Consider the following 16,528-nt stretch of genomic DNA (forward strand, 5'->3'; position numbering starts at 1 on the left):
TAAGATGATTCTTAGGCCTCTCTGGATTAGTGCTGGGAAAATGCCATCTACTCCGGGTGATTTCAGTGGTTTAAAAGTACCCACTACCCACCTTAGCCTAACTTCTGAATATACCTCTTTTGCTAGTTTCCAGTTCTCTTTTCTTTCCCTTTTATTCGTTGCTGGGGTATCAGGCACAATGTTGTCGCCTGCCACCGTGGGGTAGGACTCCGGAAAATGAGTTCTGAGAAGCAGGTGTACCCTGTCCTCCTCATTCTCGGTAAATGTCCCATCTTTTTTCTTCAAACAGGTAGAGGATATTGCCCCGTAAATGGCTACAGCCTTTTTAAGTCTGGTTGGTTCTGTGATCTGTTCGATCCCATCACAAAATTCTCTGAAGCTGTTCCGTTTTTCTTCCCTGATCGCGTTGCTGTACGCAGTCAGTGCATTTTTTTACCTCTGCCAGTCCCTGGTTTGTTTTGCTCGGTTAAAGAGTTTTCGTACCTGTGTTCTCATTCTGGCCAGGTTCCACCATGGTACATCCCTTGATGACTTAATTGTCTTAGCCGGACAGCTGGTCTCATAAACGTCAATGATGACTCTGTTGAGCTTTTCCACCACTGTTTCTAGTTCCAGTTCGTTCCTGATGTCACCACCCCCTTAAAGGTGGGCAATGTTGTTGCTCAAGTGCGTTGCATAGGATTCCCAATCCGTTCTCCTGGGATTCCTGACTGGGATTATCCTGTGATCAGATAAAGAGGGTTCATCCGACACCCTCCAATCCCAAATTACCTGCACGCTTCCTCTTTGCAGACCGGGAATCTGCCCCCGGTACACCCAGGGTTCCTCAGCCAGTACTATTCCAATGTTCTCCTTGGAGCTTGCCCCTGCAATAACCGTAGATGCAGCTTTCGCATGGTGGAGGTTGGCCATTGGCTCCGTTATTGTTTGGAACTCTTCTCCGCTGTCGGAGTATCGCCCTCCTCCTCCGACATGGCGCTTTTCTGCGCATCGCTGTCCACCCTGAGCCCTAAAGTCTTAGGTCTAGGTCGTCCAGCTTCTGCTCTTCATGGCTTTCGAGACTTCTCCGGGACCTCGGTATGCTTTTCACCCGGTGTCTCCTCCGAGGTGTCCTTCCTCGGCTTTTCCCTGTGCATATGGCAATTACGACGTTTGATTGCCTCCAGGGATCGGTCATCTACCCCGATTCCCTCCACCTTGCTTCTGAAGACTCTCCATAATCGCGTATGGAGATCCCCATTCTGAGCTATTAGGAGGCCCATAAGATCTTCCGTTTCTAGTGTTGCGGCTTTTGGGAGAGAAACTGTGCCCATTCCCAGCCTGGCAATTTAGGAACTGTGGTTCTAATCCATTCTGCAGTGTCTTCCGTCGCGCAGTCCTATACTAGTGGACTGCGACCTAGTCGAAAGCGCATCCCGGTGAACACAAGTTTCGAAGTCCATCTCTTGCATATCTGTCTGACGACAACGTCTTCATGGTTTCCTGCTCCTCACGAATGAGTATTTGCTCGGGAAAAATTTTTGGCAATATGGCCAGTCGAATGCCCTTGACCGCACTAGCATAGCCTTCACCCCCTCCCCCCTCGGATTCAGGTTTGGTTTTTTGAGAGCATTTTTTCATGCGGGCTAACCTCTGTTGTTCTCTGCTTTCTCGGCTCCGGTAAAGATGGCTTAGGTCTACCCTGAGCCTTCTTAAAGGCCTCTTCTGGTTTCAGACCTTCCTTCAGATAGCGCAGGTACCATTTAGCACCTGCGCCACTGAGATTTGTTTCCTTCCTGACGTCTGATATATTTATCTCAGACGTGCTTTTGCTGGTTCCTGCTTTTTGAGCAGTGAAGTTTGTTGGCTGTTGTCCACGCAGTATACCAATGTTAACCTTGGATCCACTGCTTGCCATTCCAACTTTTCCCTTCTTGGGTGTAATCACTTGGCTCTCAGTATTTCGGAGATGTGCTTCCGCCTGATTAACCAGTTTGTGTGTGGTACGGGGCCCCGCTTTATTGGCTTTCGTTTTTTTGTCTTTATTGCTGGTACTCATTTGATTCCCACTAGAATGGGGGGTTAGGAGGTCCGCCGTGCCATAGCTCCCCGTAGCACGGTAAGTTCTAACTTACTCACTGAGGCGACAGTGAGGCTCCGTTCGAATACAGTCAGTTACCCCCGACTGGAAACTATCCAATGGGCACGGTTCGCATAATGGGGTAGGTGTTTTTGGACTCCCCAGCTTAGATCCGTAGCGTTTTGTTAATAGTAGGGTCACCTCGTACAGAGTGTGGCTATCACCACTCACTAACGGCCTTGGTAGACGAGAGGCTTGGTCCCTGAAAAGCCACGCATCGCCCTAGAGGAGAGACAGCTCATCCTCATTGAGAGATAGGTTGGCCTCAGGAAGCTATATTCCTCGTCAGTCTATCCTGCAATGCACTGCTTGACCCCATGCTATCTGATGCAGTTCAACTGCTGCATCAAGACACGGAGACTTCAGCGTCGATTCAACATGCAATGTGAAAATCACCATCAATTCTGCTGCTTCTCCGAGCACCAGCGTAGCCTCAGATTTTGATACACCGCTGACTGGCTCTGCTTATATCCTGCCGGCGACGGCTGCCAACAATACTCGCGCCATACCTAAGTCGCCCCGGTCGACTAATTCTCTGCCACGTACTGTTCCATTGCTTCTATAAAAGATCGTATCAGCCCGACGACGTCCGCTAGCCAACTTAAAAATCGCTCTCCTTCCGAGGGACATGTTTCCTACTCAGCATCGGCTGCACTTCGCACTTCTGACGATTATCTCACTATCGCTGCATTAGCGCCACCACACGCTTCCTCCTGTGCATCATCGACGCCCGCCACAGCTGAACCGCAGGCCTTTCCAACCTCATGTCGTCCGAGCGGACCCCAATTGAATGTCACCTCGCCGCCGAAATAACTGTTCGTATCGAGACTATCGTACACCACCGCGTCTGAGGAAATTCTGGCCTATATCAGAAGCAAAGTCAACTCAACTTTGTCATCATCATCATCATCAACGGTGCAACAACCGGTATCCGGTCTAGGCCTGCCTTAATAAGGAACTCCAGACATCCCGGTTTTGCGCTGAGGTCCACCAATTCGATATCCTTAAAAGCTGTCTGGCGTCCTGACTTACGCCATCGCTCCATCTTAGGCAGGGTCTGCCTCGTCTTCTTTTTCTACCATAAATATTGCCCTTATAGACTTTCCGGGCTGGATCATCCTCATCCATACGGATTAAGTGACCCGCCCACCGTAACCTATTGAGCCGGATTTTATCCATAACCGGACGGTCATGGTATCGCTCATAGATTTCGTCATTGCGTAGGCTACGGAATCGTCCATCCTCATGTAGGGGACCAAAAATTCTTCGGAGGATTCTTCTCTCGAACGCGGCCAAGAGTTCGCAATTTTTCTTGCTAAGAAGTTTCCGAGGAATACATGAGGACTGGCAAGATCATAGTCTTGTACAGTAAGAGCTTTGACCCTATGGTGAGACGTTTCCAGCGGAACAGTCTTTGTAAGCTGAAATAGGCTCTGTTGGCTGACAACAACCGTGCGCGGATTTCATCATCGTAGTTGTTATCGGTTGTGATTTTCGACCCTAGATAGGAGAAATTGTCAACGGTCTCAAAGTTGTATTCTCCTATCCTTATTCTTGTTCGTGTTTGTGTTTGACCAGTGCGGTTTGATATTGTTGGTTGATTCGTCTTCGGTGCTGACGTTGCCACCATATATTTTGTCTTGCCTTCATTGATGTGCAGCCCAAGATCTCGCCCCAATGGCCGCCTGCTCGATCTGGATGAAGGCAGTTTGTATGTCTCGGGTGGTTCTTCCCATGATGTCGATATCGTCAGCATAGGCCAGTAGTTGGGTGGACTTGAAGAGGATCGTACCTCTTGCATTCACCTCGGCATCACGGATCCCTTTCTCGAGGGCCAGGTTAAAGAGCACGCATGATAGCGCATCCCCTTGTCGTAGACCGTTGTTGATGTCGAATGGTCTTGATAGTGATCCTGCTGCTTTTATCTGGCCTCGCACATTGGTCAGGGTCAGCCTATTCAGTCTTATTAATTTCGTCGGGATACCGAATTCTCTCATGGCCGTGTATAGTTTTACCCTGGCTATGCTATCATAGGCGGCTTTAAAGTCGATGAACAGATGGTGCAACTGTTGTCCATATTCCAACAGTTTTTCCGTCGCCTGATCTGTTGCTGATTTTCCTGGAGTGAAGCCTCTTTGGTATGGGCCAATGATGTTCTGGGCGTATGGGGCTATCCGGCCTAGCAATTCGGCTGTAATTCCATCGGCTCCTGGCGACTTATGATTTTTTAGCCGATGAATTGCACGGACTGTTTCTCCTAAACTTGGTGGTGGCAGTATTTGTCCGTCGTCTTCAGTTGGCGAGACCTCCAACTCGCCGATGTTCTGGTTGTTCAGTAGCTCATCAAAGTACTCAACCCATCGCTCTAATATTCCCATTCTGTCGGAAATCAGATTTCCCTCTTTGTCTCGGTAGGATGAGCATCGAGGTGTATAAGGCTGCATCCTGCTGACTTGTTGGTAAAACTTACGCGCCTGGTGCGGTTGCTCCCTGTACTTTTCTAGTTCACAGACTTGTTGGTTCTCCCAGACTTCCTTTTTCCGTCTGTGAAGTCGCTTCTCCGTTCGACGGAGTTCGTGATAAGTCTCTGCGCGTGCCCGCGTTCTTTGAAAATGCAACATTACTCGGTATGCGGCATTCTTCCGTTCCGTTGCTAGCTTACATTCATCGTCAAACCAGCCGTTCCGACTCCTTTTGCGGCTGGGGCCAAGTATATTTGTGGCCGTATCCATGATAACGTTCTTCAGGTGATTGTGAAGATCATTTGTTGATGCTTCATCTCCAGGTCCTCTGTTGACTGCGATTATTGCGGCATCCATTTCCCTCTTATAGGTGTCGCGGAGGGTTGTGTTGTGGATGGCTTCAGGGTTCACTCTCACCTGATTGTCAGAGGGGATTCTAGGTGGTATTGTTATTCGAGCTCGGAGCACCATGCCAACGAGATAGTGATTCGAGTCTATATTGGGCCCCCTATATGTTCTGACATCCATCAAGGCTGAGAGGTGGCGGCGTTCGATCAACACGTGGTCAATTTGGTTGAAAGTGGTCCCGTCTGGAGAGGCCCACGTATGTTTGTGGACCGCTTTCTGCGCAAACCAGGTACTTCCAACAACCATCTCGTGTGACCCTGCTAATTGAATAGTCCGCAGTCCGTTATCATTTGTTTTTTCGTGTAAGCTATGGGAGCCAACGTATCGCCTGAATACGGGCTCCTTCCCTACTTGGCTGATAAAATCCCCAAGTATGATTTTGATATCATATCTGGGACAGGCTTCGAGGGTTCGTTCTACTGCCTCGTAGAAGGTATCCTTCTCCGACTCTGCAGTCTCCTCTGTAGGGGCATGAACGTTTATGAGGCTTATATTTCTAAACTGCCTGTTTTCAAGGCCGATAACAGCAGGTTTCATTTTTTGGCTGACTAAGAAACCTACTCCGAGCACATGGTTTACTGGATGACCGCTATAATATATGGTGTAGTGGCTCTTCTCCAGGAAACCGGTCCCTGTCCATCGCATCTCATGCAACGCTGTTATATCAGCCCTATATTGGGACAGGGTATCGGCTAGCTGCTTATCAGCTTCATCTCTGTACAGGGAGCGCACGTTCCATGAGAAAATGCGCAAATCGTTGTTCCTTTGTCGTTGCCGGGTCCGTCGTTTTAAAATCCGTCCTATCCGAGGCTCCTGTTTTGGCTTCGTAACAAGTTGTTTTCCGTGTAGAGTTGTCAGCCCTACCCAACCCCCAACCTGGAGGACCAGTTGGTACAATTTGTCCCGTTTTTAGGCGCGGGAGACTCGCTTTCATCCTTCTCCGTCTGCAGCTTTTCGTCAAGAAAGAGCTCCCAGCGGTCACCACGTGGAGGTGGAAATAGGGTTTGGTGGTAGAGCTGTTGGTGTTGGTTCAGCAGGCATTTCCCAGGTTTTATGCTCCATCGTGGGTACCAATCCACGTTTCGCCCCGGGACCTATACTACCCTTTGACCACCAACCAACTTTGTCACCTCTCTCATATGTGACGCTGGCGGTGGATGGCTCTCCTGACCGAGTGATGGCTTCCTTCAAAGTGACGTATTCCCACGACTTCGATGCTAGCGTCCAATCTTCTTTTTGACCACAGGTGGTCTTCGTTAAGCCTTATCAGAGGATTAAGCTTTCTTGAAAATGTTTCGCCCGCCCGCCTGCCTCGCCGAATTTAAATGATTCTGACAACTTTACACTGTTTTATAAAAATATAAGGGGTTTAAGGACCAAGCTGTCGAATTTCAAACTGTCTGCCTAAGCATTCCAACATCACGTCATCTGCATTTCTGAAATCTGGTTGGATGGCAGGATTTTAGAATCCGAGCTCCTCGAAGGTTACACTGTCGTTCGTTGTGACAGAGACTGCGCTGCGCTTGGTAAGACAACCGGCAGAGGTGCCCTAATAACTGTTAAGTCCCCTCTCTGTACCGAAATAATCATTTCTTCCTCCTCCTCTACCTACGATTCTGTCCCCATAGGAGTCATTCCGCCAAACGTATGCCCCTTTGTCATGTCGGGTGTATATTTTCCCTGCTTTCTCTGTACGAGAATTTCTTCGACAGATTATCAGAGGTCCTATTCGTTTTGTTCTCCTCACTTCCTTTCATCCCCTGTGGCGACCATGTTCCCATGTTCTCCTGGCCTTCGCTCTCTCCCTAATAACTGCACTCATCCTTTCCTTCCTTTATCCACTTTCATGTACACCTGTGCTGCTGTCCAATTTAACTTTTCTAGAAACCACTTAGATCGAACTCTTGACCTTTTCCTCTCTAACCTACTTGTGCCTTACCTTTCCCAATCCCCTCGTGCCCCGTCTCACGTTGCCCCTGACGCCCATTATCCTGCTCTCGAGTTCGATGCTCCGATATCCCGACTTCACTCTCCTTTCGCGAACAAGCCTACCAAGGGGAACTTCGAAGGTCTGAAATCAGCCCTGGCGGTAATCAACTGAGTTCCACTCCACTCTCCATTAATCCACTCAACACCTTCTATACCATTTTATCTGATAATCTTCCCTGTTACGCCCCCTCCTCTCTTAAGTGCTTATGCTCTTACCCTGTCTGGTTCACCACTGAAGTCCGCAACAAACTTCGTCAAAAACACACTGCGAGGAAGAACTACCTGTCTGCATAGAACCTATGTTGATTTGTTTTCTTTAAAAACTCTGCGTTCCTCGGTCCAATCTTTAAAACGTAAGTACAGAAGCGAATATTTGACAAGTGTTGAAGACCCACTAGAGCGCGGAAACCTCAAATCTTTCTGGTCCCATATTCGCAACTTCCGCAGTCCTGTCCAGCTAACCCTTCCGTCCATTAAATTCTCTGGCTCTTCAGCTAACTCCCCCCAACTATCTTGTGATTTACTCTGCCGCTATTTTTCTTCAGTCTATGTTCCCCCTTCTTTCTTCGCCTGTACCCTGCCCCACATCGCTTGCCACTCCCTTTCTTACCCCTCTCCTTGATGCCAATGTCGATCCTGGCGACGATGGTCTTTCAAACCTCTTTTTGCTCAAAACTAGTCAGTCCAAGTCTCTTCCCCTATCTCTTATTTTTAACAAAAGCCTCGCAAAGAATCATTTTCCTGGCTTGTGGAAAGAGGCTCTCACCATCCCCATTCACAAAAGTGGCGATTGTACGCTTGCGAAGAATTACCGTCCCATTTCTCTCTTCTCTTCCTTCCTTTCAAAATCTTGGAAAGATATGTCGGTGACTGGTTGTCCGCCCACTTTGACCACCACATAGTGAAAGAGCAACAAGGCTTTGTTAAGAGTAAGTCCACTGCCTCCAACCTGCTTGACTTTACCAACTTTGTCGCCAAATGTCTAAATTTACTTTAAGAAATGCATACAATTTATACTGATTTCGCAAAAGCCTTCAACTCCGTGAATCACAAGATACTTCTATCCAAACTAGCGTACTCATACCACTTGTGTTATGGCTTGCCTCTTACTTTTTGAAGCGATCCTGCCGCGTCTTTTTCGATGGCTGTACTTCTCGCTCCTTCTCTCCCACCTCTGGCGACCCACAGGGACCCTTTGTTATTTTTATTTTCTATCAATGACCTTCCTCCTCTCCCCACTTATCCCTGTTTGCTCTGCGCCCTCGATCTTAAGCTGTTTTCCGTTATATCGTCGCCTATGGACAGTGTTTGCCTTCAATCTAGCCTAGACACTCTGGTTCGCTGGTGCTCGCTAGACGTCAGAAAGTGTCACTGTTATGTGCTGCTCGCTTAAATCCTCAACCAATTCCTTCTCCGAGTCTCTTAACAGACATTCCTTATCTTACTTAAATTCCATTCAAGACCTCGGAGTCACTTTCGACAATAAGCTCCGCTTTGATACCTTCTCGAGGCATCAATCGAGCCGTAAAATTGTCAGGCTTTATACTTCGCTCCTCCTCTGATTTTGGCTCCATTCAACCCTCCTTAACTCTCTTCAATTCCCTCAGGAGGAATACCTTCGAGTACAGCTCCGTGAACTGGTCACCTTCCCTCTTCATTAAGAAAAGCGTCCCTCATGTGGACTGCTCTTCCCGTCTCCGCTTTCTGAACCTCCCCTTCATACAACAGCGTAGATCCTATCGGGATTTATGCACATTTTTTAAACTTTTCTCAGGTCTGATGGAATGCTCCGCCGCTAACGACATCGCCTGCCGTCCTGCGTCTTATAACACACGTAACGCAGACATTTTCAACGTGCTCTTCGCAGAGCTCGAAGTCTACTTCCATTCTCCGACACCTAGTCTTTGCCGAAATGCCCCAATGCGATATTCTTAGCAGAGAGGGGGGGGGGGGGGGGTCCACGGTTTCCTAGGCAATGTCTAGTTTGGCGCCGAACTTAGTGACGAACCGAAGATGCCCCTCTGAAAGATTTTAATCTGCATGGCGAAGATCTGCTTGCATAAAAACAAATTCTTTCACTCCCTGCGCCTCCAAAACTCCGGGATCCCCATGGACAGCTGCATCGTGCTCAAGGCGGAGGAACCCCAGGTGAACAGTTGACCTTTTCTACTTCACTGGAAAGGGAGAGGAGGGACTGGAGAACGTGGGCTACAGAGTGCGATTCGAACTCGAAAACGCAAAGGTCACAGTGCACCGGGAGACAATTTATACTCAGTCGACGGCGCCGACGATCGTTAGAGGAAATGAAGATCGAGGGTCTGTTGAGGACAGTCGAATCTCCCACCGGAGTTTATATGGCTCACGACCGATCAGCTCTCCCAGAAATCTATCATTGAAGCGAGAAAAGCCAACAGGCTGCAATGCCAATGGAGGCGTACGCTTTAGGGCAGTTCAGGAAACAACGAAAGAGATGCAGTACACCAACCCACTTCCCCAGCTCGGGGTGTTGTGATATTTGCGAGGTACCTACTAACTGACGATGGGGCTTTTAGAATGGAGGATTGGAGAGTCTCGGGTCAGAGATTTTTTTCAGATGATAACCAGATACTTATTAGTGCGGATCTCATTGTAGAGGTGCCATACCCTCTCAAAGGTGCAGGTTTGGCGAAGTTATCAAGACCAAACCATTTGGATTATGCGTGTCCGTAAAATCGACTATACGGTGACAGCCCGCAATGTGTGCTTCAAACCCTTTTCCCTATGGCACCTGTTATCGTCTGTCTTTTCACCCACATGACCATCAAGACTGCCTGCAATGATGAAATAGTTATCAGGGGGCACGTCACAGGTTCTTGCATCGAGAAATTCGCAGACGGCATCTTTCTCGACATCAGGTCAACCTGTCTGGGTGCTTACGTGGTGAAGAAGTAAATAATGCGATCAGTTGATATAATGGTGAGCTTCATGAATCGGTCATCAAATCGTTCGATTTCTTTAATGGTGTCACGGATACCCTCTGAGATGACGATGCCAACACCGTATTGAGTGTGTGGGCTACCAAAATGGAGAAGTTTATATCCATTTGTACCGCGTTCGCGTTCTGTGTCGCAGCTTTTGGTACCATACCATCGGGTTTTTTGTAGAGTGCAGACAACAATGCACCCTTTGCGAAGGGCTCTTGCGGTCTTTCCAGTAAGAGTGGCAATATTTAGCGTGCAGACACGTATTTGTTCTACTCGGACTATTGGCTTTGGAATGACGATGTTGAAATGAAGGTCCGTGGAACGAAACGCCTCTATCAAAGGTTTTTTTAACGATAAAACGCGGGCAAATTGATAAGAATGGCAACCGGGAAGGAAAGAAAACGATCGCTGTTACCCGAGCGATCCATTGCAAAAATCTATACGATAAACTAGACACTCGGATGGGGAACTGTAACGAGTTGTTAAAAGCCGACACCAAAGCACACAAGATATCGATCACTTCTGCTGCGTCAATGACAAGAACGGTACCTGATTGCGAGAATATTTCAAGCAAATCTCAATGGAAGAATTTGTTCATTATCCACTTTCTGAAAGATTGCTGACATTTGAATCCATTCCAAGTGTCAGCGCGACTGTGAAATCGGGGAAGGCAACAGGACTTAACATCTGATCTCTAGAAAGCAAAGATCTGGAACCCAACACAACGGCACAGTGAATTCTTCAATCGGATGATTCAGGGAGGTAGAAGGTCATCCAACTGCTGTACTTCGATCCGAAAAGTAAAGTTCGAAGTGTGGTGGGTGTACCGAAACAGCAGTGACTTGCCAAAAATTGGGCATTTCAAATTTCTCGGGTCAATGCTATCAGCCAATAGAGAACTGCATTATGAAATTACTTCACGCATTAACGCAACCTGGATGAAGTAGCGTTCCACTACTGGCGTTCTTGGTGATCGACATATCAACGAACGTCTCAAATCTAGAATTTACGGCAACGTCGTCCGTCCTGCCGCTCTCTATTGTTCTGAATGTGATAATAAACGGCGTCTTGCGGCACCGATCGTGGAAAAACTTTGAGAGGCGTCTTCGATGGTACGGTCACGTAATTCGTACTAACAAGAATTTACTTGCCAAGATTGTTTTGAACATCGAAGTCGATGGTAAGAGACCAAAAGGCCGGTCGAAACAATGGTTACTTGGATACGTTGGATGGTGATTATAGTCGTCGCGGCTACATCCTGATAGGGGCCTTCGAAAATATAAATTTCGCAACTTATCACGACGAGCCGACCCAGGGTTGTAAACGCGACAAAAGCTAAAGAAAAAGAAGAGGATACCAGGCTTTGTGCTTGAACAATGTGCCACCAATGACGAGGTGATAGAAGTTACAGAAATCCACAAACCTTGCAGCATTATCGTTCTGGTCGACAAGACAGTACTTCTCCAACACATGTCCGAGTAAAGGGTTAGATTATTATTATTTATATGAAAGACCAACCTTGACACTTTAAACGTGATCATTTTAGAATTAAATTTTTTGAAAGTGTCTTCGCGGTGGACATTGTTACTAAAAAACTACCAAACCAATTAACACCAAATTTATGCTCTTATTTATAATGATAATAGCTAGCCGCTGAACGACGGATTTTCAATAATATATCTATGAATCACCATACTGGAAAGTTGGTGGAAATCCTGTTATTAACCAAGTTGTAGTAGGTTAGAATTACCCCTTTCTTGTCAAATGACTGCTCCCTAAGTGATAATATGTCAGTATCACATAGGATAGAATACCGGGCATATTCAACGCTCCCCTCTTTCATAAAAAATCCACAAAATCTGTCCCACCTATCTAGCTTCTTTAAAGAATAACTGAAATACAATTTTTTCAAACCCAAAATGTGCATTTATAAAATTTATCTTATGGCCGTTCACTACAAGTTTTGGGTTCGACGGCTTCTCATTCTTGAGGTCAACTATTTCTACTAGAGTCTGCATTTTGAAGAGCTTTACAGATTTAATTATAATATGCAATGAATTAATAGCTCGGAAGCTGACCGAAGTGATCGATGTATCTTGACTTATATTTGCTTGACAAAACAAATAATTTTAACTCGCGGGAAAATTGTTAGCATATCACGGCTCCTAATGCAGCCTCGCTTACTTTTCAGGCAAGTCGGCGGGAACGACATCTGAAGCAGAGTCACTCTGGCGAGGCACAATTTCTTCATCGTTTACCAGACCTTGATCTTCCTCCTTGTCAATGAGAACTTTATCTGATTGCTCATCATGCTTCATGTCAAGTAAATTATCTTCAAGTTCGATAATAGGCGCCTTCCAGTTTTGCTGAATGGAATTCGATACAGCAGCTGTTTGTTCTAGCGGAGGATTCACATTGGGGGAATTAGTGACGGGACCTGGTGCAGTGATCTATGCGAAAAATTTTTAAGGCGACCCATAAATGTATGTCTAAAATTTATCAAAGATTTACCGAGGCTACGCCCATCATTAACATGGCTATGGCGAAAAAAAATGCGGCCATAAGCACAGAGTTGGTTAATAGGATCTTCACAGTTTTCAGGCAGATATAGACTATCCAAAATGGCAATGAAATTATTGAACAAATTACCGAAGCAGCCATTTTTCCACGAAAATTTTTCCGAATATTTAGCCGTACGAGAATTTGTTACTTTTAAAAATAAACGCCTACCCCCTGGAAATTGACATTAAATTTGAACGAATTTCGGAAATTTTCGGCATTTCACCGCGTTTGAATATCAACATGCTCATGGAGTAGTTCGTTTTATTGATCGATTTGACATTATTCGGCCAATGAAAATTCACACTACCATATATGCACATACATATATGAAGCAAAGAAAACGCCAAAATTCACAAATTGGAAAAACTGATGGTTTGCACAGGAAAGTTTTTTACATTAGTAATTCCTTTCCTTTAAACGCGTTGGTGCATTTACATCGGCAGCGTATATTTACGCGTATCAAGCATCATCGGCTGGCTGGCATGCATTCGTTAACCTTGCTCGTCCAAGATAATCATTAACTTCTTTGCTGAACCGAACCAGCTATTGCAACGCAGGCTTCCCACAGACTTCGAAATGGAAATTACAAAAAAGCCGTCTGTCGATTGCATAAATCAATGAGATGAATAAGCATATACAACAATTTAGTCGGAGCAATATCACCATCGCGCAAACAGAGCGCAACGTTGTCTCATTAATGAGGCGAAAGTGTTAAAGAACGATGGAGATTGAGCACCTCGCAATAGACGCACTCGTGCCCAGACATATGTCCGCATATGCAATGCACAAAGGCTGCTGGAGCTGGTTGCCCCGTTTCCCTGACGCAACCTACCCAAAAATTTAATTTCTTCTCAAGATGAATGTAGGTATCCATTCAAGAAAAACTGAGATGAAAGCGACCGCGGCTTTCGAAATTGACCTTGAGTCTACCTTTCGCTGACACAATCTCCATGCTGGCTTTTGGATATACTATACTTACATACTTACGCATTTCTGATACGGTTAACTGGAGATGAAACACGTACGCCTTTTACATGTCTTTTATTTAATTTTACATCTACTCATTTCTACGAAACACATGTGTGTATGTATATCTACGGTAGGTACGCAATAATACGAAAACCATTCTTCCATTTGAATATAACTTCAATTCCTTAAAATTCTTTAATGTAATGTATCTACCTTCATAAGTCATGGATTCTGGTAAGTATTAGTCGCATTGCACTACGAACTACTTTGTCTCATAAATATAAATAATTTGGTAGCAAACTCCTACATACTTGGCATCTAGACTTACATATTTACTTAAGGTTTGCTTATTCCTAGCATTAACTATTGTTAAGGGTATATGAGTATAAATATATCATAGAAACACGTTAATAGTTGTTTGATGCATAACCTAGATCACCCAGAAACTTAAACCTTGAAATATGTTCTGTAGTCCACTTTGGACCTTATCGATCCTCGGTGGCTTGATCGGGCATCGGTACTTCACTTGAGTGATGCCCAAATTCCGGATGAGTTCCATCACCGTATTTTGCAATTGTGCGCCGTACAAGGTCCTTAGAAGGCTGCTTCAAATCGTACGCCCAACCCATTTTGGCAAACAGGTCAATCCACAAAGTCGTGATGTTCAGAGAGTAGTTACCGAGTTCCGCGGCCTTGTAATCCCACGGAAAGACATGATGGTAGTTATGCCAGCCTTCACCCATAGCAACGATGGAAACTGCAATGCTTTCACTTGGTTTTATTCGCCTGAAAGAAATGGAATGGTTTTCTTCAGAAAATCTTGGTATGAATTCGGACATAGTATATACACAGAATTGATGAACTTGCTAGTTAACGAAGTTCTGTGAAGAGAGGTTATGTCACTTTTCGAAACTGATCTTATTTCTAACGTCCTGTGAAGTATAGGGGCCGAATTTGGAAAAAAACACGACGATGCATCTATATGAAATCTAGGCCTCTAAATACACTAAAATCGCTCCAAATCGAATCTTCATTTCCCAGGAAGAAAGAGAATGAAGTAATTAACCAAATTCAAATTCACAGCTCCATGTACGTTCTTCATATATGTATATGTCGATGTACATACATTTAATGCATGTACATAAAATATAATTCGAAGGCTCCTTACTCGAATAGTTAAATGAAAGCAAACAATATATGGTATTTATTAATAACAAAAAATGCCAATCTTGTATGAAAATCTCTACATTTTTAAGATAACCTGTTATTTTTGTCTGAGGAGCTTATTTCTCACTTTTGTCAAAAAAAAAATCTATTCAGTGTTAAGAGTTTGCTACGGTTGTTTTCAAAAGATCTAAGTATCTTCTTAAAGAAACTGTTTTTACTTACATTTTCAGCAGTCGAATTTTAAGACAATATTAAAACAAATATGGCCGGATAGCTGAGTGGTTAGAGCACAAGGCTGCCGTACGGAAGGTCGCGGTGCAAATCTCACTGGTGGCAGTTGGATTTTTATCGTGATTTGACGACGGATACCAGTCGGCTCAGCTGTGAATGAGTACCTGAGTAATCAGGGTAATAATCTCGGGCGGGCGCAGTGCTGACCACATTGCCTTCTAAGGTAGTAATACTGTAATCCACAATGTACCGTTACGGTCTTGATTGAAGTGCTCTAACACACTTCAAGGCCCTGATCCAATATGGATTTATGATTATTATTATTAAAGAAAATATTTTATTTTACGTCAGTCATCCACCGCTTCGTGATTGCTGTACTTAATCCAGGTGGATTTTTTCATAGATCTCACGGCTTCTTTTGATTCGCTATAGCTAACCGCCGCATTTTTTACATAAAATTAACACAAAACCTTTATACCCGAAGCGCGAGCTTCCGGTATTTCGACTTGTTTCTTTTTCTTCAGCCTTTGTCGCGTTCACAAGCGGGGTTGGCTCGTCGTAATCGGTTTCGCCATTTGGCTCTATCAAATGCCTGATCTGGGTGCAATCTCGAGGCTTTTAAATCCCCGTTCAGCGTATCAAGCCACCGTGGTTTCGGCCTGCCTTTTGGTCGTTTACCATCGACTTCGATCTTCAGACCAATCTTGACAAGTGAATTCTCGTTAGCAAAAATTGCATGACCATACCATCGAAGATGCCTCTCTCGCAATTTTTCCATAACGATCGCGGATATTCTCATTTCGGATGTGATCAAAACGCATCACGCCACTAGTCCAACGCATCTTCGTCTCCATTACCACCGCATAGAAAATGTTTTGTGGATTAAACTTCCTCATTATCGTATCTTATTCTGAACATATACCCAGCTAGTGAATTATGGCCAGTCAGAATGCCCAGAATACTTCTGCAAGTCTTCTTGCTTTTCGACAGGATAAACTTTGCAGTATGTTTGTTTGGTTCTGGCAGGAAAAGTTTGGTATGTCTAACAGCATTAAGGCTCAGCCAGCTGTCATTATGGGAAGCTTGTTCCCAGTTTTTGATAGAAACCTTAGCCAATGCTATTGACACCCCAATTGCTGGTTCCGGTACGGGCATGGGAGAAATTGAAACCTCTTTTGCTAAAGCATTCGAGATTTCATTTCCCTCTACACCACAATGACCGGTATCCAGAGTAATTCCACCGTATTGAATTTAGAAACGAACGATTTTTGAAGTGATCAAAGTACTACTCAAAGCTCTCAATGTAGCTTGACTATCGCTACAGATTGCGATACGCCTGCCCTTCAACCGCTCGTCAATCATCCAGGTTTGCCGCTCTTAGGATCATATACACTTCATTCTGAAAGACCGTTGCATATTGCCCCAAGGGAAAATCCCACTTCTCGTTTTTATTCAAGAGGTAGAATCCGCCTCCAGAACCCTGTTCTCTTTTTGAGTTATCGGTGTAGAAAACGTTAGTATATTCTGACAGGCATTCTTCTGGTTCGTCACAGTTTTCTCTTTGTTCCATGATAACGTCATATCTTCTATCAAACAGATGTATGGGGACCCGAGAATCAGAAGGCATTGCGAAAACTGGATTCAGTTCTCCCAATGAC

The 16,528-nt window shown here is 45.2% G+C and overlaps 2 protein-coding genes across 3 annotated transcripts in view; both read right to left on the minus strand.

Annotated features, from left to right (window-relative positions):
* Nucleotides 1–11,958: 11,958 nt before the first annotated feature.
* On the minus strand, nt 11,959–12,750 carry LOC119652288. Its single transcript, XM_038056285.1, has 2 exons — nt 12,453–12,750; nt 11,959–12,391 (listed from the first exon to the last, which is right to left on the minus strand). Exons 1-2 carry the CDS (start codon nt 12,600–12,602, stop codon nt 12,122–12,124), a joined length of 420 nt encoding a protein of 139 aa, XP_037912213.1. The 5' UTR covers nt 12,603–12,750; the 3' UTR covers nt 11,959–12,121.
* A 779-nt stretch (nt 12,751–13,529) lies between these two features.
* LOC119653014 (acyl-CoA Delta(11) desaturase) overlaps nt 13,530–16,528 on the minus strand; it is a 44,363-nt gene continuing 41,364 nt past the window's right edge. For both annotated transcript variants that reach the window (XM_038057451.1, XM_038057450.1), the window contains one exon: nt 13,530–14,258. In XM_038057451.1, the coding sequence (XP_037913379.1) occupies nt 13,958–14,258 (301 nt within the window). In that variant the 3' untranslated portion in view covers nt 13,530–13,957. The remainder of the gene's footprint in view (nt 14,259–16,528) is intronic.

The sequence above is a fragment of the Hermetia illucens genome, chromosome 3 (genome assembly GCF_905115235.1).
Source record: "Hermetia illucens chromosome 3, iHerIll2.2.curated.20191125, whole genome shotgun sequence".
NCBI classification, from domain to species: domain Eukaryota; kingdom Metazoa; phylum Arthropoda; class Insecta; order Diptera; family Stratiomyidae; genus Hermetia; species Hermetia illucens.